Genomic DNA, 24,733 nt, shown 5'->3' with positions numbered 1-24,733 from the left:
CTCAACAACACCCATCAAATTATACAACTTGTTACATATGAAGCCAACCATATACATCTTGTATCGGGGATCAAGAACGACCGCAATACCCATTACCAGGCTACACTCAGACCAATACTTATCAAACTTTACCTGCATACCCATATTCATAAAGTGTAAAAAGTCTTGTCCACTGCTGCTTTTGCGCAAGGCATCTTTTACCTTCCAAAGTTCAGGCAGAAATATATTTGCTGTTGGATATTTGAAACCCGAAAATTTCTTCGTGCAGTTGTAAAAAACAGAAAGGAACTTACGAACTGATTCAGCTCTTGACCAATCATCTTCAGAAGGCAGCCAAGTATACGCACTATCACGCTCTGCATAGTGACGGAATGCGGGTCTCAAATCTATCGCTGAATCCAACATTTCAAAAGTTGAATTCCAACGTGTCGTGACGTCCAACTTCATCGTTCTCTGAGTTGACAAATTCAACCGCTTCACAATCTCATTCCATGCATGTAATCGTGAAGGTGACCCCCGTATGTACTTCACACTCTCTTATATTCTCGATCGTTGGATCGATTGTTTTAAGGTCATCTTGTACAATCAAGTTTAGGATGTGGGCACAACACCTAACATAAAATATCTTTCCACCGAAATACAGGTCACCGGTGGCCTTAAACTGGTTGCGCAAATTAATTATCACGTTATCATTTGCAGAGGCATTGTCTAGAGTAATTGTGGAGATCTTCTTCTCAATTCCCCACTCCATAAGACATCTGTGTATGCAGTCTGAAATCATCAAACCACTATGAGGAGGCGCAAGATAACAAAAGTTTATTATTCTCTTGCAAAGCCTCCATTCAGCATCAACATAGTGAGCAGTTACGGGCATATACCCCTTTCGTTGATTGGATGCCGTCCACAAATCTGATGTCAGGCTAATTTGGGAAATTGTTTTCAACTCTCCTTTCAACTTGACCTTCTCACGTTCATACATCTTCATACACACCCTCTTGATTGTTGTACGAGAGACCTTCTCGTATTTGGGGTTAAGGCATCTGCCTAGTCCAACAAAAGTAGGATTCTCTACCAACTGAAATGGTCTTTCATATATAATAATTAACTTCGCCGTCCACTCATTCACTGACTCTTTGTCATACTTGTAGATAGACACTGACGGACCCTCTGCAAATTGTGAAAATGAAAGTGTTTGTTGCCTTGTCGTACCTCTCACTTTTTTATGACACCTTGAAATATGTTTCTTTAACGTTGTGGTCGAACCATCTGCTTGCTTAGTGTAATAACTCTTGCAGTGCTTGCATTGTATCTTCACTTGGTCGTTCTTCAGGGTTACTTCTTCAAAATCTTCCCACACTGCAGACCTCTTCTTCGATTTTCCCGCAACATGTGACTGTGTGGTACTAGTATCAACGACGTCGACGGGCACCTCTTCATGTTCAAGGCCTAATCCTTCATCTTCAAGGATTATAGGTGATGTAATTGACCGACCACCAGGGGCCGGAGACAGGGTATTGGAAAGGCCCTCACTTTCCATCTGATAGTTGAAATATACTAAATCATATTAGCATTAGTAATCTTATGCTAAAAGAGTTATACTAAATCCTAAATTAGTTACCCATTCAAGGTTGGATAGATTGTAATACTTTCATATTCCCATTTAAACGTCCACGCCGAAAATCCGGCAGCATCTCCCCGTGCCTCTCCAGATAAGTTGATCTTACGTTACATTCCGATGCCAAATATCTAAAGCAATGTAAAGATATTTGACATTGGATACGAAACAGAAGAAACATATCCAGAGAGAAATAAGGAGATGGACCGCGGATCAGGCATGAACATTTAAATAGATTATATGAAAGCATACTATCCACCTAACCTTGAACTGTCCAAAAATAGGACAATTTGAGCGATTTCTATGCCACCAAAAATACACCATATCTATGTATGGCCACATAGAAATCCTCAAACGAGTAACTAATTATCTAACTTACAAGTAACATTTAAATCCTAAATTAGTTACCCATTCAAGGTTGGATAGATTGTAATACTTTCATATTCTTATTTAAACATCCACGCCGAAAATCCAGCAGCATCTCCCCGTGCCTCTCCAGATAAGTTGATCTTACGTTACATTCCGATACCAAATATTTAAAGCAATGTAAAGATATTTGGGATTAGATACGAAATGGAAGAAACATATCCAGAGAGGAACGAGGAGATGGACTGCGGATCAGGCATGAACATTTAAACAGATTATATGAAAGCATACTATCCATCTAACCTTGAACTGTCCAAAAATGAGACAATTTGAGCGATTTCTATGTCACTAAAAACACACCGTATCTATGCATGGGCACATAGAAATCCTCAAACGGGTAACTAATTATCTAACTTACAATTAACATTCACAACTCACAAGTCACAACTATAAACTAACAAGTTACAATAATAATTTAAGAAAAAAAATAAAGTAATGATTTAATAGATAGTTGCATGTTCATGTTCACATAAAACTATAAATAGACAGTTGCATGTTCATGTACATACTGCTGTTTCAAAGTACAAATTCAGTTCTTCTATGTGGTAGTAAAAGCTTTAGTGGTTGGCTTCTTGTTGAAGTATCCCTTGAGTCTGACATCTACCATCTTAAATAGTTCAAGACTCTTTTTTCCCATTCGATGTTGATCGCTAACCATTTCATTTTTTGACCATTGGTTAAAGGGCAACATTTACAAGGCTAGGATCACCCACTCAGCATGATTTCAAGTGTGGACAGGACCTAACCACCAGATGGTCTAGATTCACTGGCCCACCAACCATGTGTAAGGCATAGGGCCAGAAATGCCTATTGCTGGTGCAGATGCCTGGAGGCGATATATTGGTGGGCCAACATACGTTCTTATTTAAGCGGTGAAGTTGGGACACAAAAATCAACAACATACGTTCATCTAGAAAAGTTGATGGTTAGGATGGTTTGAACAAGGAAATTTCTGGTTAGTGGATGCATAGTTCAGATCATCACGCATATGCCACGTGTACATTACACAATATCCAAGGCACTGGATCTGTTCCCATATGTGGCCCTCACATCTCTAGATTTACTTGCCTAAAACAACTGTAATAAAATATTTTAGATGTAGTTAATTTTCATATTTTTCCAATTTTGTACTTACTTTTTGGTGGTTTGCTAATTTGACACGTTCCAACGTGAAAAACGTATGACTGAGAAATCAGATCTTTCTATAAAGTGGGTCACACCGTCTGATCTTTTGGCTAAAAATCACGCCATTAAAGACTTCAGTCATGACATCATGGGGTATGATCGCATACATTCTTGATCTGTGTAGGGTCCACCTGTGATGTGCATTTGAAATACAAACTGTGCACATGATGCTTCGTACATTCTAAACATCATACATGTGCAAGATCTGGACCACCTGTCAGGTGGTCCCACCATGACGATGATTTGGCACGAAAACAAGGCTGGCCCACACATCAGGCGGCTCCCAACTCAAACATGCACAAGAAAAATATACATTTGTGGAAAGAAAAATATGACCAATGGCCTATATGGGCCATGGCTATATCAGATGTGCACATCCAGCCCACCTGATGAGCCGACCAGCTTAAAGTTTTGGGGCCGGCCACGCTCATGGTAAGACTAACCTGATCATCAGCACCGACATGCATTTGTACACTGAATACACTGATCATCATATCTCAAAGACAGTACAAATATCTACAAAGCTAAGATGGCATAATTCCTCATCCAATCCGGTTGAAATTTCTAACAAAATACAGAAACCAAAAGAATCCCCAACTCAAACGCAAACCCTTTCTATCAGAAAAATAAATTAAAATAACCAATCCAAAGCCTCATCTTCCAATACCACCAACAACCCCCACAAAAACGAACATGTGGAAAAAAAATCCCAAAAAACCCAAAACCCAAAAAATCAACTCGAAATTCCAAAACAAAATATGCAAAAAAAATAAAAAAAATAAAATGGCATGTAAATCAATAAACTAACCAAAAAATAAATAAATAAAAAATCACAGATTCTGCATATATCCCACAGCAAATGGATGAAAAAGATCCATCAAAAAAAAAGGGAGAAAGGACCCCGACCCTTACCCGGACGTCGGGCAGGCAGCAGCGAAGAGGAGAGGAAGAAGAAGAGGATAGGTGGCCTGGAGTGGTTCCGATCGAGCGATGAGCGTCGAGCACGTTCTCGTTCGGGCGGGAGAAATTTGGGGAAAAAATCGAGCTAGGGTAAAAACGAGGGAGAGATTTGGGGAAAAAACGAGCTAGGGTAAAACGTTCGGGTGAAAAAATAGGGTATTTATAGTATACCCGACGTCGCTCCGGGTCGGGTCTGTTCGGGTCGGTTCAAACCCATTCGGTCTAGGTATTCAGACCGGATCTGTTCGGATACAATACTATCCAGACCCGATTCGAAATTCAATTAGATTTGGACAATCAGAATCGATCAGGCCCGATCAGATCGTCAGTTCTGTTCGGAACGGTACCGAGTCGGGTCTGGTCGGGTCGGATCCACCGGATCGGGCCCAAGTTCCCCACCTCTAAGTGCCGCTGATTGATGAGGTCCTCGTAGCGGTGAAGGGCCTTCCTCTAGATGTTGCTCCTGGCCCGGATGGATTTATGGGTGCTTTTTTCCAAGGCTGCTGGGATATCATTGGTAATGATATCTTTCAAGCAACGCTGTTCATTTTCAGAGGGGGAGCAATACCGAGGGCATTTACTACGACTCTTATATGCCTTATCCCCAAAACTTTGTCTCCAAATAAGTTTTCTTATTTCTGCCCAATCAGCCTGTGTAATTGTATTTACAAAATTTTTTCCAAGCTTATTGTAGACGGGCTAAGCAGGTTCCTGCCAAAGATAGTCTCAATTGAACAAGGGGCGTTTGTTCAAGGTCCATAGCCGAGAATTGCGCTCTTACGCAAGAGGTCTTCAGGGATATTGATAGGAAAGTTAGAGGGAATATTCTTATTAAGCTAGACATGGAAAAGGCTTATGATAGGCTGGATTAGGGATTTCTCGAGGCTGTCCTTCGTTGTTTCGGCTTTGGGGAGAATTGGATTACTTTGGTAGAAAAATGTTGGAGCAAGTCCTGGTTCTCAGTTCTTGTCAACGATGAATCTTATGGCTTCTTCCGTTCGACTAGAGGTCTACAACAAGGAGACCCCATCTCACCGGGGCTCTTCATCCTAGCATTCAAGGTTCTCAGCAGAGGCTTCAACCGTCTGATCAGCAGTGGCTCCTGCCACCCCTTTGTCACGTGCAGGAACTGTCCAACGGTATCCCACCAACTTTTTGTGGATGACACATTGCTCCTTGCTAATGGGGGTAGCCACTCCCTATCTCAGATCGCATCCTTCCTCGTCCAATACCAAAGAGTCTCAGGCCAAAAGATTAACACCTGGAAGAGTTTTTTCATCCTCGCCTCTTAATCAATCAGAGGCCCGTGTCAGGTCAGCCCAAAGGACCCTCGGTTTCAACCAGGGGACAACTCGGTTCACCTATCTTGGGGTTCCTATCTTCAAAGGGAGATCAAAGAAGATCTATTTCCGTTTGCTGGTTGAGAAGTTTCAGTACAGAATCTCGAGTTGGAAAAGCGAGATTCTCTCCCAAGTAGGTCGAGCGACTCTCACTAACCACGTGCTGAGCAGCATCCCGGTCCATGCCATGACTGCAATTGACATCCCTTCTACCCTTCTTGGAGGCAAAAAGCATGCGCTGACTTTTTTTGGGGTTGGGACGGGGAACATAGAAAATGCTACTGGCTTAATTGGAAGCGCATTGCAGCCCCAAAAGATGAAGGTGGGCTAGGAATCAAAAGGCTGCTGAATGTAATGTAAGCGTTCAGAATGAAGATGGCTTGGACCATCACTTGCAGAGGTAGAGGCAGTTGCTCGGCGAAATTCTTCAAGGCTAAATACCTGAATGACATCGACGAAGCAAGTGGTGCGAGTCTCTCTACCAACGCATCGCCCATGTGGAAGAACATCTGTAAACAACTCCCGGTTGTAGCTGACCATTATTGCTGGATAATTGGTTGTGGCGAATGCAGCTTCTGGGATGACAACTGGTCGGGGTTAGGGCCGCTTTCAGAATGGTGTTTCCAACCAACTCCAACGCATGCCAATTGCATCTGCCATTTCATTGGGCCCAGCGGTTGGCGAGACCCAGCTGGAGCTCGCCTCGTCCTCCCACAACTGGTCCTGGACCACATAAATGAGGAGGGAATTTGTACCTCTCCCAAAGAGGACAAACAAATTTGGATGCTTTCGTCTTTGGGGGAATTTCAGTTCAAGTCGGCTTGGGAGATAACTAAGATTGTAGGAGAGAGGAAATCTTGGGCAAAATGGGTTTGGCATCCCAAACTCCCTCCTAAAATCTTGCTCCTGACATGGAAGATTATCCATAAAGCGATACCGGTGGAGGCCAGCACTCAATCTAGTTGGATCCAAATGTGTTTGTTGCCCTCCCCCGTTTCCGCCAAAGGTGGAATCCATCGATCACGTCTTCTCTTTAGGCAGCTCAACTAATAAGACAAATAAAACTTAAAACAGCGGAATTAAACACAATATGATAGCCAAAGTAAATCACAATGCAGTAAATTAAAATAACCTCAAAATTCAGATCTTGAGAGGTTAATACAAACGTTGTTCTAAGGACAACCTTACACCAAAAATAGAGTTTATGGTAGGACAACCTTATTTCTAGAAAGATCTTTGTATCAAGTCTCAAACCGAAGAGGAATACAAAAATAAATACAAACTGAATTGAAATAACTTGTAATCACAAATGTATTGTTCTAGGGACAGCCATACACCATAAAAATGGCAGGGCAACCTTGCTGGAACAACTTTCAAATGAAATTGAAAATCAAGCGATAAAGGAATAGCAGAAAATAAATTCTAAACTATTACAACATTCCCACAATGCTTGAATTAAATGATTACAACATTCACCACCATACATACACCCCACAAAAGAATAATTTAAAGATCAAAAAAATAAATCAATCAACCACAACACAAGGGTTTATAGTGGTTCGCCTGTGTGTTCACCAACTGTTAAACAACAGCCACACAAAAAGCTACTCCACTCCTAATATCCTCACACAGGGGATATTAGCGTTTACTAACAAAATAGGTTTTCCCAGGTTCACCCAAAACCTTCACAATTGTGTCTTTGTACGTGGGCTTACACAATTAAAAACCCCCTTCGAGTTTTCTGGCTCTCCTCGGATAACCAATACAACAAGATTTTTCGGCAAATCTTGAAAGAAACCAAAACAAAAGGAATTTACAATTAAATGTAAAATACGATTATCTCCTTCGATGTAGCGGCCAGGTAAACTAAGTCGAGTAGATGATTGAATGTCCAAGTTCAATGTCCAAGATTCAATTACAATGGTTCTAATTCTAATAGATTTTAAATTAAACCTAATAGGGCTTGCCTTAATTGATTTTGATTCCAAAGAAGGGGAATAATAATTCCTCTTATCAAATCAGATTGGAATAGCAGAAACAAAATCAATTAAAATAAAGCTAAGGAAAGAGAATATTAAATAAGCACACTTAGCTTAGACGGAGCGCAAAATCTCTCAGAAGTTCGCGAAGATTGGCTTGAATAGATTAATTAATTTGATGATTTCTTCTGATTAGTACTCTATTTATAGGTGAGAAGATCGTGTTTTCGACTTCCAGAGAGCTCTTCGACTAGTCGAAGCAACAAGAATATTTGAAAAATCCGGCGGGATATGCTCGACCGTTCTACGACTGGTCGAAGCTCTCCTACGATCGGTCGTAGGTCACCTACGGTTGTAGGTTTCCTTCGAGTCGTAGGTCTGAATAACTTCACGGAATTCGAGTCGAAGAAGTTCGATCGTCGAAGATGCGATCGACACTGTCTACGATTGGTCGACAGTTCTGGACTAGTCGAAGGCTAACAGATTTTATCCGAAATTTGTAACAAACTCACGACTGGTCGAGAAAATTCTTAGACTGGTCGAAGCAAGTTTAGGACTAGTCGAAGAAGACCTAGGACTAGTCGAAGAACAGACCAATCACATGAAAAATAACATTTGACTTATGTATCCAAAATGACCTACTTCTAAGGTCAACCTATGGTCAATCAAACCTCAATCAAGAAGTAAAGGACATTGAAACTTTCGGAACGAGTGACCTTGAAGTATCAGTCTTGAAGTCTTGACCTTGATGTAGCTTAATCTTAAAAGGGTCTTGAGATCTTTACCAACTGCTTTGTACTATTCTTGAAGTCTTGCAGCTTAAGTCTTGTCTTGTGAGCATTGCTTGTTGTGAGCTTAGCTTGTTCATGAATGTTGATCCTTGAGAGAGCTTCACATATGCAAGTTATATATATATAACATAACAGTGATTTTGGCACCACAAATTTGATAACAGACAGGGATAAAAACTATAGCACTTACAATCTCCCCCTTTGTCAAATTAGTGACAAAACACATAACCAAGATAAACAAAAGTAAAACAACTGGTTAATACCTGCAAATCAATATTCAATATTCAACATTCAACCAGTTTCAACATTCAACCATTTTCATTCAACAAGATCAAACATATACTTCCCTTGCTTCCCCCGAGTAACATAACCAATGCTACGAGTAACATAACCAATGCTCCTCCTTACTTCCCCCGAGTAACATAACCAATGCTACTCCTCTCACATCACATTAAGAACAAACCATTCTCCCCCCTTTTGTCACAATATGACAAAGGAGAACTAAATAAAGGAATTCATGAGAGTAAACATGAGGAGGTAAGAGAGTATAGCAAAAGAATGATAGAGATACTCAGCATAGCATCACATAGAATAAATATCCATCATAAAACATAAATAGCATCCAACTCAAAATCAGCCAAGTGCTAAGTTATAAAGTTATTACAGACAAAAAGTCTTATAAAAACTACTCAGATCTAGAACTTGATGAAGGAGCAGAATAGAGAGATCAAGTTGGTGCATGCCTTTGTTCAAGCGCTGAGATATTTGCGCATGTACTTGAATTGCAAATCATGAGCAACAAACATGTTTTCCAACTTTACATTTAGATTCTCAACTTTACCCTCTAATGCACTCAGACGTGCATCAACATCAGATGGTTCAAAAATTCATGTAATTTCATATTTCTTGCAAATTATACAAAAATTGGAATTCAATCTATCAAATATATACACTATAATACAAGTAGGCATAAATAATCAATTTAAAATGCACATGCCAAGATCAAATTTCATCTTTTTGAACCTGCTTTTATCGAGAGGTTTTGTGAAAATGTCAGCACGTTGATCTTCAGTAGGAATATATTCTAGAGATATAACTTTTTCTTCTACTAATTCCCTTATATAATGAAATCTAATGTCAATGTGCTTAGTACGAGAATGCTGAATAGGATTTTTTGAAATATTTATCGCACTGGAATTATCACAATGTAATAACATAGAATCTGTTTAATTCCATAATCACTTAGCATTCGTTGCATCCAAACAAGCTGTGTACATGCATTACCAGCTGCGATATACTCAGTTGTTGAAAGTGATATAGAATTTTGTTTCTTACTAAACCAGGAAACTAGACAATTTCCAATGTAAAAACAACCACCACCGGTTGATTTTCTATCATCTAGATTACCCAAATGCATCACTACCCAACTAATTGGACATTAGTTTCATGAGGATACCAGAGACCAAGATTTACAATATTGCGACATATCTAATAATTCGCTTGACAGCAATCAAGTGAGATTCTTTTGCATCAGATTGATATCTTGCGCAAATACCAACACTTAGAGAAATATCAGGTCTACTAGCAGTTAAATATAACAAACTACCAATCATACTCCGATAAAGTTTTGAGTCAACATTTTTACCATCAGAGTCTTTTGATAGTTTCAGGGTAGTACTCATAGGAGTATCAAAATTTTTGCCATTTTCAAATCCAAATCTCTTGATTAGGTTCAAGGCATACTTAGATTGAGAAATGTATATTCCTTCAGATTGTTGCTTTACTTGCAATCCAAGGAAATAAGTCAATTCCCCAACCATGCTCATTTCGAACTGTGATTTCATCAAATCTGCAAACTCAGTAGTCAAGTCAGTACAAGTTGATCCATAAATGATATCATCAACATAAATCTGTACCATTAAGATATGATCATTATGTTTTTTAACAAACAGAGTTTTATCAACAGATCTCATTTAAAAATTATGACTTAGAAGAAATTTCGTTAGTTTCTCATACCATGCCCTAGGTGCTTGTTTTAATACATAAAGTGCCTTTTTAAGCTGATATACATGATCAGTATTTTTGGAATCTTCAAATCCCATTGGTTATTCAACATAGACTTCTTCATGTAAATCGCCATTTAGAAAAGCACTTTTCACATCCATCTGATAGATCTTTATCTTTTTAAAACATGCAATGGATATAAATAGTCTGATAGATTCAAGACGTGCTACTGGTGGAAAGGTTTCATCAAAATCAATCCCTTCAATTTGAGTATAACCTTGTACCACTAGTCTAGCCTTGTTTCTAATTATATTTCCACATTCGTCAGACTTATTTTTAAAAATCCATTTTGTTCCAATGATGTGTTTATCTTTAGGTCTTGGTACGAGATACCAAACATCATTTCTTACGAATTGGTTGAGTTCATCTTGCATCGCAACAATCCAGTTCTCATCAGCAAGAGCTTCTTTTACGTTAGATGGTTCAATTTGGGATGTAAAACATACATAATTACATATATCCTCAAGTTGTCTACGAGTGCGAACACCGGTGAGAGGGTTTCCAAGAATTTGTGTGGTTGGATGATCTTTAACAGTCCTCAACTCAGAATCAGTCTGATTTGATGAAGTATCGGGTTTATCAATGATTAGTACTTCATCATTATCTGAATTAGAAATTGGTGTGTTTAAGTGATCATCAATGACAACATTAATGGATTCTTGAATCACACCAGTCCTTTTGTTCAGAACTCTATAAGCTCGACTGTTTAAAGAATATCCTAGAAAAATACCTTCATCACTCTTCGTATCGAATTTTCCCAAATTTTCACAATCACGTAAAATATAGCACTTGCTGCCAAAAACTCGAAAGTATTTAACAGTAGGCTTTTTATTGAACCACAATTCGTAAGCCGTTTTATTATTATCTTTTCTAGTGTAGACTCGGTTAATAATATAGCAAGCTGTGTTGACTGCTTCAGCCCAAAGATTTTTAGAGAGCTTCATGCTATTCAACATGACATTAGCCATTTCTTGAAGCACCCTATTCTTTCTTTCAACAATTCCATTTTGTTGTGGAGTTTTGGGAGTAGAGAATTCATGTAATATTCCTTGGTCGATACAGAACTTCTCAAAATTGCTATTCTCAAATTCAGATCCATGATCACTACGAATTTTACTGATTTGAGAAGATTTTTCAGTTTGAATCCTTTTGAGAACTTTTCTTACTTCTTTAAGGGTTTCAGATTTATCCCTTAAGAAGACTACCCAAGTAAATCTGGTAAAGTCATCAACTATTACCAGGATATACTTTTTACCACCATGACTTTCCGTTCTGGTAGGTCCTATCAAATCCATGTGGAGAAGTTCGAGTGGTCTTGATGTGGTATTTGAATTCACCTTTTTGTGTGAGTTCTTTGTTTATTTGCCTATCTGGCACTCACCACATATTTTATCTAATTTCTGAAGTTTGGGTAAACCTCTTACAAGTTCTCCTTTGATCAATCTATATAAATTTCGATAATGTACATGTCCAAGACGTTTGTGCCATAAATCGGTCTCGTCTGTATGGACCATGTAACATGTTTGATTAGATGAGCTGGATTCACTAATAATATAACAATTTTCAGAAGTTCTACGTCCAGTTAATATTATAGAACACTTTTTGTTTAGAATCTCACAGCTTTGATTAGAAAACCGAACATTATGGTTATTATCACATATTTGTGATATACTAAGCAAGTTATGTTTTAGGCCTTCAACGTATAAAACATTTTTAAACACCGGAAGATTAAAAAGTTGAACCGTACCTTGGCCTATTATCTTGCAGTTGCTACCATCACCAAATGTGACTGAACCATCAGTCATATCTTTCAGATCGGTGAATAAAGCTTTGTCACCTGTCATATGCCTGGAGCATCCACTGTCTAGGTACCACTTTGAATGACTTGTTGCTTTGAAAGCAGTGTGAGCAACTAAGCAGGTAACTTTAGGAACCCATTTCATAACTGTTTTGGGTTTAGGAACATAGTTGGTCTTCTTTTGTGCATATTTGTAGGAATGACCTATAGAGTTAGATTTTAAGAGCTCCTTGAGTAAATCAACTATCTTTTCAGCTAGTGGATTTCATTTCTGATTAAAGTTGACTTGGCTGCTTCTCTAGGTTTTGAAAAGTTTTTGAATTTTTAGAAAAATCTTGATAAGTATTTTTCCCTTTTGAGTTTGAGGACTCTCCTTTAACAAACATAGGAGGAGTATACATTTGTTTAGGAGATCAATTTATATCATAGCCCAACCCGGATCGATCGCCACATTTTCTAGATCCGGATAAAAGTTTCTCTAACTTTGGATCACCTTGGGCATATTTCCATGTGTCCTTTAAACTCAAGAGAGAAATACTTCAATTTTAAGTTTCTCAATTTCAGATTTTAAATCAACAATTAGTGAGTTTTTGAATTCCAAATCGCATTTTGATTTTTCAAAACAATCTGAAATTTGTGATTTTTCTAAGACAAGTGATTCAAAACAATTTTTGAGTTTAGAAAACTTTTCTTTTTGAAGTTTAAGTTTGACAGCAATTTTACAACTTTCCTTATATAGGGCATTGTAAGCATCTTGAAGATCATCTTCATTTTCACATTCACTATTCAGATTTTCTTCACTTGTAGAGTCATTATCTGAAAATGTGAATTTGGCTAGAGTCATAAGAGCTTTAATCTCATTGCCCGACTCAGTTTCAGAATCTTCTGATTCAGAAGAACCTTCAGAATCAGATGATTCATCCCATGTAGCCAACATACCCTTCTTCTTGGGTTTGTCCCTTTTAGGACATTTATTTGCTAAGTGCCCATATTCTTGACAGTTGTAACATTGACTATCTTTCAAAGATTTTCGAAATTTGGGTCTAAACTTCTTTTTATCATTTGATTTTTGAAAATCAACCCTTTTCTTGCTTTTGAAAATCTTGTAAAATTTTTTAGCTAAAAGAGCCATATCATCTTCTGAATTTTCTTTTGAATTACATTTAGAAGATTTTAGTGCGATAGATTTACCTTTAGGAGCTTTAAAGTTTAACTCGTAGGTTTGTAGTGAACCAACTAGTTCTTCTACCCTCATATTATCCGTATCACGAAGTTCCTGGATCGCGGTTACTTTAGAATTGAACTGTTCAGGAAGTGAGCGTAGTATTTTGCACACACTTTACTTTCTGGGATTTTATCGCCAAGACCCTACATTGAGTTTACAATGTCATTCAATCTAGTGTAAAAGTCCATAAACATTTCATTTTCCTCCATATGAATTTCTTCAAATCTGGTTGTGAGGAGTTGGACTTTAGATTTTTTGACAATTGTAGTACCCTCGTGTGTCATTTCTAATATATCCCAAGCTTGCTTTGCAGTATCACAGGAAATGATTCTTTTGAACTCATCCGGTGATAGTGCGCAAGTAATTGCATTTAGTGCTTTAGCATTTGCACTACTCTCACTTTTCTGAAGGGTGGTCCATTGGTAATATGGTGTGACTTTCATTGATTTTGAACCATCAACCCCAGTAACTTCCATGATAGGAGGATTCCATTCAGTCACTGTGGCTTGCCACACATTTTCATCCATTGATTTGAGGAAGATCCTCATTCTGGCTTTCCAATAGGCATAGTTGGAGCCATCAAAGGGTGGAGGCCTTGTGACTGAAAGGCTATCAAAATTTGACATCTTAAATAGCTTAAATCGTTAGCTCAGGAATTAAATCCAAGAATTAAAAAGGAGCTATTAGGCTCTGATACCACTTGAAAAGGCCAAGCTATATGTCCTAGAGGGGGGGTGAATAGGACAATGCCAAATAAAACTTATAACAGCGGAATTTAAAATGAATATGATAGCCAAAGTAAATCACAATGCAGGAAAGTAAAATAACCTCAAAATTCAGATCTTGAGAGGTTGATACAAATGTTGTTCTAAGGACAACCTTACACCAAAAACCAGAGTTTATGGTAGGACAACCTTATTTCTAGAAAGATCTTTGTATCAAGTCTCAAACCGAAGAGGAATACAAAAATAAATACAAACTAAATTGAAATAAATAGCAATCACAAATGTATTGTTCTAGGGACAGCCATACACCATAAAAATGGCGGGGCAAGCTTGAACAACTTTCAAATGAAATTGAAAATCAAGCGATAAAGGAATAAAAATAAATTCTAAACTATTACAACATTCCACAATGCTTGAATTAAATGATTACAACATTCACCACCATACATACACCCACAAAAGAATAATTAAAGATCAGAAGTATAAATCATTCAACCACAACACAAGGGATTAGTGTTCACCAACTGTTAAACAACAGCCACACAAAATGCTACTCCACTCCTAATATCCTCACACGGGGGATATTAGCGTTTACTAACAAAATAGGTTTTCCGGTTCACCCAAAACCTTACAATTGTGTCTTTGTTGTGGGCTTACACAATTAAAAAAACCCCCTTCGAGTTTTCCTGGCTCTCCTCGGATAACCAATACAACAAGATTTTTCTAGCAAATCTTGAAAGAAACCAAAACAAAAAGGAATTTACAATTAAATGTAAAATACCTGATTATCTCCTTCGTTGTAGCAGCCCGGTAGAACCAAATCAAAGTAGATGATTGAATGTCCAAGTTCAATGTCCAGTACTCAATTACAATGGTTCTAATTCTAATAGATTTTAAATTAAACCAAATAGGGCTTGCCTTAATTGATTTTGATTCCAAAGAAAGGGAATAATAATTCCTCTTATCAAATCGATTGGAATAAAGAAACAAAATCAATTAAAATAAAGCTAAGGAAAGAGAATATTAAATAAGCCCACTTAGCACAGAATTATCTCTCGAAGTTCGACGAAGATTGGCTTGAATAGATTAATTAATTTGATGATTTCTTCCGAGATTCGTGCTCTATTTATAGGTGAGAAGATCGTGTTTTCGCAGAGAGCTCTTCGACTAGTCAAGCCAACAGATATTTGAAAAATCCGGGATATGCTCTGACCGTTCTACGCCTGGTCGTAGTAGGTCACCTACGAGTCGTAGGTTTCCTTCGGAGTCGTAGGTCTGAATAACTTCCTTTGGAATTTGAGTCGAAGAAGTTCGGTGATCGAAGATGCGGTCGACCTATTCCTACGGGTCGAAGATTCTGGACTAGTCGAAGCCTAATGATTTCATCCCGAATTTGTAACAAACTCACGGATCGAGGAATTTCTTAGATTGGTTGAAGCAAGTCTAGGACTAGTCGAAGAAGACTAGGATTAGTCGAAGAACAGACCAATCACATGTAAAATAAACATTCGGTTTATGTATCCTAAATGACCTACTTCTAAGGTCAACCTATGGTCAATCAAACCTCAATCATGAAGTATGGACATTGAAACATTAGGAACAAGTGACCTTGAAGTATCAGTCTTGAAGTCTTGACCTTGATGTAGCTTAATCTTGAAAGGGTCTTGAGATCTTTACCAACTGCTTTGTACTATTCTTGAAGTCTTGCAGCTTGAGTCTTGTCTTGTGAGCATTGCTTGTTGTGAGCTTAGCTTGTTCATGAACGTTGATCCTTGAGAGAGCTTCACATATGCAAGTTATATATATATATATATATATAACATAACAATAATTTTGGCACCACAAATTTGACAACAGACAGTGATAAAAACTATAGCACTTACAAATCCATCGATCACGTCTTCTCTTTAGGCAGCTCAACTAATAAGATTTGGGAGCACTTTCAGCCCCTGTTCAACATCCTCGTTACAACACATGACTCAACTGCTAGCAGAGCAGCCAGGTGGTGGGTGGTTGCTGCCTAAACGGACCAGTTAAACATTTTGAGGGGCATTACCCCCATGTTCATCTTCTGGGAAATCTAGCTAGCTAGGAATAGCGCGCCCTCCGACAACAACATGTTCCACGCAGACAAGGTGATTGCCAAGGTCCACCACTGGATCTCGAGGATTGCCCCTTCCCTTCATCTCCCCAAGGTTGTTAAACGTTCCTCGGCTATCTCACTCACATACTTAGGTTTAGACAAGGCAAGCTTGATTTGAAAGAGGACCCAAGTAGTGAAATGGATTAGACCAAGAAGAGACTGAATAAAAATTAATGTCGATGGTTCTTCCATTGGTAACCCAGGCCCTTCTGGGGGAGGCGGCGTGGGTAGATGCAGCGAGGGCAATTTTTTGTTCGCCTTCTCTTCAACCTATGGTTTAGGCTCCAATACCCACGTCGAATTCAAGGCGATCTGGGAGGGCCTATCTTGGTGCGCCGATTTGAGTTTCTCTAAGGTTGAGGTGGCGAGTGACTCAAAATCCATAGTTACGATTCTCTCCAAGGACTTGGTAGCAGCATGGTCCATTTGCTACTGGAAGGCGATGGTTAAGGCGCTATTGGGAGTTTTAAAGGTCACTTCCGCTCATACCCCAAGGGAGGCAAATGCGGTGGCAGATGACCTAGCACGGAGGGGTAGTGCGACTCAGACCAGTACTTTCTTCCAGACTCAGGCCTCGCTACCTAGATCCACTAGGGGTCTAATTTTTTTGGATATAGCGAGTCTGGGTTACATGAGGGAGGTGTGATCATCTTTTTTTTTTTTTTTTTTTGTTCTTATTTTTTTGTTATTTTTCTTTCTTATGATAGGTGGCCCTTTCTATTTTTGTTGATCGGGCTGCCCGAATCTATCTATAGAAATGAGATTCCTTTTGAAAAAAAAAAGGAGATTTATGGAAAAAAAAGAAAAAAGAAAAAAGAAGAAGGTTAGGCTTATCCTTATTATTATTATTTTTTTAAAGTGTGTCATTGTCACTCAATAATAAAGTTCAACTCATTCTAATCATTTTTATAATTTTTTAGTATCATTTCGAAAGGAAACAAAATGACCAAAGAGTTATCCATTCCCCTCTTCAATCTACATTCATCCTTCCTTCCCTCTTGTCATTGGTGGTAGCATTATCATCATTCATGAAGTACAATATTGTCTTCATCTTCCTCTTCGGAATCGGATGAAAGAAATTCTTCCTCTTTAACCTCCTCTCCTTTTTTTCCCCTTTTCTTTACCTCTCCTTGTTTTTCCCCTTTTCTTTACTTCTTGCGGGAAGCTTTCTAGGACCTAAAATACAATATAATTGTGTATCTTAGACTGGCAATTAGCATAACTAAATTACTATATTCACTACACAGCAGTCTCACTAAAATTCGTATCATTGAATTTTCTTCATACAATTGCCTGATAGTAGAGCCAAGGTAATGAAGCACGTTGCTTATAGGAATCTCTTCACCATCAATTTGAACTAAATCCTTGCCTCAAATTGATTTGCTAATATGGTTTGTTTCTCATCTTAATCTTTGTTCCACCACCCTCTCTTGAACTTCTCCTGCAGTCTCAGGCTTTGCCTTTGCCTGCAAAAGTTTATTGACATGACTAGTTAGCCAAACTATTCTGATTTCAGCAAGATCTTCTACGCTTTCTATAGGTGTATTGTCTGTCCCTACAACTTTTCCTTTTCTCATCCATGTTGAAGCTGCATGCGCACCCACATGCCCACGCAGGCACACACATGCACACCCACACACATATGCACACATCTATCTTCCATGTCTCCCTGATATCATTGTCTTTCTACCAAGTCCTTGTGATCCTCATCTTTGAAGCATCTAATGTGGTTTCATGCATTCTCTAATTTTTCTCTCCCTCACTTTTGCAAGTTTATAGATATTTATTTCCCCCTCTAGTGCCTAATCTATAATATGATTTATTCAATGCTTTATACTTTGTTGTATTAATTGCTTCTTTCTTTTCTTTACTATTATTATTTTTTTATCATTTTTATATATTATGATGTTTTCCATATTTCTACTTCTCTGCTACTCTTTATAACTGAACTTTTTTTTTTTTTTGGCTAAATGCCCATTGTACTTCGCATCCCACCATCACATTTCTTTGTCTGTGCCTTTCCCAACTTTTGATTTCCCAAGGAGACCTCTTTTGTCACTCTTTTATACAATCGGCTTCTTTTTTTGTGTTTCTAAAAGTTTGAATGGGTAGTGACTCTGATGCACTAGCTGGTCCCATGACTGCTAAAGGAAGGTTGATGTCAGGTAGATGGCCGGTTGTTGAATGCTTTTCCCAGCGACCTTGACAATTCCTATTTTGATTCGGAAAACATGATTTGTAAAGCTAATCATAAAATAGCCTAGACAAGCCTATGATGCTGGTGATGGTGCATTTTGTGCTTAAATTCACCTATTTCTATATCTTTCAATAATGTCATATGTTTCTACTTGTTAGACTTTTTCAAGTAATGTTTTTTAAAAAAAAAACCTTGTGTCAGTGTCTAAATTACACAGATATCAATGCATATGAGGTTAGCATTGAAAGCATGTGCTTAGAACTAAGAAAAGGGCACTGCACACGTGACTCATAAAGAAAATGGAGGATAATCTGTAGTTGCTTTTAGCAACTAAGATCATTCTAATTTGTGGTAATGCATCCAAATTACATGCTTTTGCATGTTCTTTGACATGAATTGAAGTGTTGCTTGTATCTACTTTTGGTTGAGAAAAGTGATAAATTTATATAAGACTAATGATGAGTGACGTATTGGGTAGTCTTTGTGTTGCATTTCTCCTTTATCCTGTGAAAGGGGGAAAAAAGTAATGAGATTGCAAAAATTTAAGTTGAAGATTCTCATTTCAACTGTTTCTTCTTCACTTGCAGGCTCCTGATTCCTGCATGTTTAACCTATGATACCCAAATACAACCAGTGTTTTAAATATCGACGATATCAGCCGATATATCCCACGGTATATCTTGTATCCCACCTATGCGATATGAAACGCATAGGTAGTGCTGATATATCCCACCTATTCGATCCAGTGAGCATTTTCAATTTTCGATCCATGTTTTTGTTGTAAATCATGTTAAACTAGTGTCAAATGGTTACAAATCTATGATTTTTCATGTTTTCCATGAAAAATCATGGATTTGGAACTTCGATTTTGAGAATTGGGGGAGATGGGCCAAGTTGCGGAAAATTGAGAAAAAATAAAATTTCTCAATTTCTCACAAATCTGTTGCAATCTTTGTATCTCACAAATCAGTTGCAATCTTTATATCCAAACACAAAATTTAAGATGTAACCTGATCTAGTGATTCTTCTTTTGCTTTTGAATGCATTACTTGTGTTTCCATACGTGTCTTCTTACGATTATAAATTATATGAATATACTTGCATCAGTTCAATTGGAAAGCACATATATTAGGACCCCATACAAAGGGAAACCCCTATTATGTGTACTTTTTTGTAATGTTTTGATTTCTAAGTGTGTATTGATGTCTTTTCAATAATCCCTGAAGTTTCATTGAAAACTTCGACCAATTTCCCAATGTTCCCATGATTCCCAATATCAGCGATACATTACGCGATACAACCGATATATCCCATGCAATAACCGATATTTATCCATATCCTAAGGGTGCGATACTTTACGAGATAACGATATTTAAAACATTGAATACAACAAGGATGCACCGTCCATCTAGATTTTACATTTTATGGTGCGAAACATGGTACGATCAGTGTTTTAAATAGCGGTAGCGTGATGCGTAGCACTCAGCCCTCTGTAGCGTGTAGTGTAAATATGTAGCGTGTAGCGTAAGCTACACGATACTTCTATTTTTTAATTAAAAAATTAGGACAAATATAATAAATAGGAAAAAAAAAAAAGGAAAAAAAATATAAAAATGCCTAAAAGATGATTCATTTTATCAATTATAAGCATGTTCAAAAAAGTTATTAGTTATCATTTATCAAAAGCCAATCCACATATATAAGCCAAATCAAATAATTATCACATCAACAACTTTCTAAGCAAACCACTTTAATTAATAATGTCTAATTGAAACCACAAGTCACAATTATGAAAAGAAATAAAAATCCCATAGGTTAAAAGTATCAAGTACAATACAAGTGTCACATTCCTCAACATTAGAAACAAAGAAAACGTGAAAAAAATAAAAAAATAAAATAAAAGAGTAAAAAAATACATTGTAGCTTACGCTACGGACGCTACGTGCTATGTAGCTGTAGCGTACGGATTTACGCTATTTGGGACGCTACGTAGTGCTACAGCCACGTGACGCTACGTAGCGTACGCTACCACTACGCTACGGGCGCTATTTGAAACACTAGGTACAATACATGTATGTTTTCTTTTTTGAAGTATCTGCGTACAAAAGGTTTAAACATGCTGGCTTGGAGTTCCACAGAGCAAATGGCCAATGCCTTATCCAATACCATCTATGAGCTAATATCTTAAATTAGAAAAGGTCTTACTGTCTGAATTTTTGTCAGGAAAAAGAACATTTTTAAGTTGGCACAGGGCGAGTACATTGCACCTGAGAAGATCGAGAATGTTTATGCCAAGTGCAAATTTATTACCCAGTGTTTTATATATGGTACGGACTCCGGTATTCTGTAATGAATTTAAACTTCTCACTGAGGTTTGCATTATTAACTCTGCTTTTTTCCCCTATTTTTGTGTTGGAAGGTGACAGCTTAAATTCCAGTTTAGTAGCAATTGTCTCAGTTGACCAAGATACTTTGGAGGCTTGGGCTGCATCTCAAGGCATCCAGGTGTATCTTTCTCTACCTGATTTCATTTTCAGACGTGGATGCAACATTTCTACACATTTCTCTACCTGATTTCATTTTCACATGTGGATGCAACATTGCCACACATTTCTCAACCTGATTTCATTTTCACATGTGGATGCGAGGGGGGTAGCCAATGTTCCACTTTTGGCACACACATATGGACTATACTGTATGACTGCACCGGCCTGATTTTCTGGCCATACCACCCTTGCTTATAGATACAGACATAGATACCAGAATTGATATGCGACTCTCCATTTCTGAAAAGCACACAAAAAAGATGTGGATATAGACACAGCTATCCCATTTGCAACATGCTATTTACTTTCGTGGTTTTTTACATGTAATATTTGACATGCTATTGTCTTTGTTTTCCTATTATGAAAGTTTAACACAAACTTCTAAATGTTTGCCTTTTTTGAAAAACAGTGGGGCTGATGAAGTGGGATGGTGGACTCGGCCCACTTCGTAACATTAGTCTTCCTTGGTGTGGAAAGCAGTAACTCGGATAAGGAATAAGTTGTGGGAAGGAGTTGGTTTTTCTTTAGGGAATGGGTGGAAAATCAAGTTGTGGGTAGCCGTTTGGGTGGGGAATAAAAAATTGGGGGAGATATTTCTAAGGTTAGCTAGGCTTGCAGTGAGAGAGGGGATGGTAGTGGCTAGTTGCTACTCATTCCTCGGGAAGGTATATATCTGGACTCGGCATTGCAAAAGGAATATAGTTGATGATGAGATTGAGGAGCTAGTCGGATTGATGGCCATGCTCGAAAAGGTGAGGCCGGTGCTTTCAGAGTCGGACTCAATGGCGTGGCTAAAAGATAGATCCAAAAGATTTTTGGTTAGATCCTTCAATAAGTGTTTGGAGGGAGGTGATACAAATAGTGGGATAAGCCCATCTGCATTAGTTCGGCGTTATGGTGTGCCCTCAAAGGTTGCGGCTTTTGATTGGCTAGTAGGGTGCATCAAGGTTCTGATGGTTGATAATCTAAGGAAAAGAAATATCATTCTTCCAAATGTTTGCATGATGTGCTTTCAGGATGAGAAATCAGTGGATCGCCTATTCATTCATTGTGGTTTTGCTAGACAGTTCTTTAACCTCTTTGGAACAATGTAGGTCTCACCAAGTTCTATTGGTCAATTCTTCTTTATGCGGCACGAAAGCATTATAAGGAATGCGGGCCAGAAAGTGTGGAGACTTGCTTTGCTGGCGGGTTTATGGTTCTTGTAGTTGGAAAGGAATAACAAAACTTTCAGAAATTGCTCAGTAGCGCAGCGAAATTACATGTAATAGAATGGGCAGTGGTCGCGAAGGCCATTCTTCAGTTTCCGGCCAATTGGGCTGAGCTATAAAAGCTCTTCGGTGGATGTTTAATTTCTTTTCTATTTTGTTCATTCTGGCTTCAGCCTTTCTCTCAATAAAATTTTGTTCTTATCGCTCAAAAAAAAAAGAAAAAAAAGATTAGGTTAACACATTTCCCACAAGTGTCTTTGAATACCTGGTTCTACTATCTGTATCAAGTTCATCCCTGATACCATACAGATCACATACATCTACTAGGTCCGTCCCATGGCATGCCACATTAATTGTGTGGGACCAACCTGCTGACCTATGCAGATCTGGCATGCATGTGCAGCATTGGCATTTGCAGAAAGAGCAGAATATAGAATCATAATGCATTGGTTTTAACCATTGTCATCAACCAAAAAGAAAAACATGTTTGACCTATCCATTGTGTGGCTGTTTGTACATGCATGCACCTGCAGACAGTTGCGGTTGTCTTACTACAGACTGCTCACCTTGAAATGATACTTGACTGGTCTGAAAGTCATGTGCAAATCTACCATCATTGTTACCCATGCTCGATATACACATACAACAATTCAGCATGTTTGTGAAGTGAATAGTTGTCTAGGCATGCCTGTGCAAACTGTGGTTACATTTATTTATTTTTCTTTTTTGAGCACCTCATGCATTTTTGTGCTTATTTGTGCTTTTTGAGACAATTCATGCTCTAAATATTGGTAAAAAGTAATGTTGGGTACATTTCTGCAGTATGAAGATATAAAACAGCTCTGCAATGACCCAAGAGCAAGGATAGCAGTCTTGGCTGACATGGATGGCATCGGAAGGGAAGCTCAGGTAACCTCTTTCTCATCACACCCTATCATGTAAAATGCCACCCATATGAACAAACAAACACCCCCCCCCCCCCCCCCCCCCCCGGCTCTCTCTCTCTCTCTCTCTCTCATTTTATTTTATTTTATTTCTCTACGAAATGCAGTTGAGAGGTTTCGAATTTGCAAAAGCTGTAACTTTAGTGCCAGAACCATTCACTTTGGAGAACGGTCTCCTCACTCCGACATTCAAGGCAAGTAACCTGTTCTGACCTTGAGAATGAAAATTGCAAAGAATAGCTTTCACCTTTTTTCCCCTTTCCACAGATAAAGAGGTCGCAAGCAAAGGCTTATTTTGCGAAAGAAATATCAGATATGTATGCTGAGCTGTCTAAATCGGATCCAGCACCACAGAAAGCGGCATTGTAAACTTGGGAAACTGGGCAGTTGTGGATGCTTTCAGATTACTTACCTGTGATGTCACTGTAGCTGAGGAAAGAGCATGATGCTAGAAGATAGGAATAAAGTCATTCTCCTTGTTGCTGGGAGTGCAAGGCCTATTTCTGAATAAATTCACAAAAAGTAAGATGGAAGATCTGAGGTCCTCCATGTTAATTACCCAATATTGCCGCTGTCGAATTGCCCATTACCTGATCACCAGAAAATGTAGTGCAGATATTTCTAGAAATAGTTATTATTCTACCATTTCAATAGTAAAATGATGTTGGTAATTTTGTTATGGAGATGCTTAACAATTCATAATGTGGTAGACTGCAAATCTGACTGGCTGAAGCCGAGGCCTGCTGTATCTTGTGGGTCCCTAATTGCAACAGCCAATGGATTATCTGAACCAACAAACTTTATCTTGTTTGCTGTTTCTCCGGGGATTTTTTAGACTCTTCTCATCTGATGTAATCTGATGTACATTCATGCATGCATGCAAATTAACTGTCAAAATCATGCGCCCCATTGCAAATGGAGCATAATGGAAGTCAGAGTTGTTGGATGATTTTAACCATTATTATTGTTGTTGTTGTTTGGACAGTTTGACCCTCCAATTAGTATGATTCTATTGAAAGTGCCCTTGTTTGTCAATTAACGTGAATTCTAAGTTTTAAATTCAAGCGAGCCCCAAAGAAAAATTAAGACTAAAGACTCTATAGGTTGGCAACCTCAAGTACAAGATAAGGGAAACTAGCCTCATAAACCTAGCCAAACCTCACACTTAAAACCCTCAAAACATAGCCCATACTTGACCAAATACATCCAGGTAGAACCTTTGTTGAGTATGCAAAACGTTTAGGTAAGTGGATATTGGAGTAAAAATTTCAATCTGAAAATCAGCCATGTTCGATGGCATGGTGCCATCGAATCGTCTTCGATGTCATCGAAGACAACTTGATGACATCGAATATAAGCCTAATTTTCCAGCAACCAAATTCATATTTTCTGGAAAATTTCGATGACATCGAACCAAGTTCCATGACAATGAAAAACAGGCTTATATTACTCTAGCAAGATTTAAGGTAAATCCATATAAATTTCAATGACATCGAACCATGTTCAATGACATCAAAACTTGAGTTTCGATGACATCGTAAAAGTGAAGAATTAGTCTAGTAAGATATTGTCGTATTCATTGAC

The 24,733-nt window shown here is 38.2% G+C and overlaps 1 protein-coding gene across 4 annotated transcripts in view; it reads left to right on the top strand.

Annotated features, from left to right (window-relative positions):
* Positions 1-24,110, top strand: part of LOC131231716 (long chain acyl-CoA synthetase 6, peroxisomal-like) — a 127,379-nt gene extending 103,269 nt beyond the window's left edge. For 3 of the 4 annotated variants that reach the window (XM_058228014.1, XM_058228013.1, XM_058228012.1), the window contains 4 exons: positions 20,672-20,775; positions 20,868-20,953; positions 23,028-23,114; positions 23,257-24,110. In XM_058228014.1, the coding sequence (XP_058083997.1) occupies positions 20,672-20,775; positions 20,868-20,953; positions 23,028-23,114; positions 23,257-23,361 (382 nt within the window). In that variant the 3' untranslated portion in view covers positions 23,362-24,110. The remainder of the gene's footprint in view (positions 1-20,671; positions 20,776-20,867; positions 20,954-23,027; positions 23,115-23,256) is intronic. The other variant, XM_058228015.1, reaches the window with a different exon arrangement.
* The last annotated feature ends 623 nt before the right edge of the window (positions 24,111-24,733 follow it).

The sequence above is a fragment of the Magnolia sinica genome, chromosome 17, assembly GCF_029962835.1.
Source record: "Magnolia sinica isolate HGM2019 chromosome 17, MsV1, whole genome shotgun sequence".
NCBI classification, from domain to species: domain Eukaryota; kingdom Viridiplantae; phylum Streptophyta; class Magnoliopsida; order Magnoliales; family Magnoliaceae; genus Magnolia; species Magnolia sinica.
The sequence above is the reverse complement of the archived record's forward strand: the minus strand, read 5'-3'. Positions and strand labels throughout refer to the sequence as shown.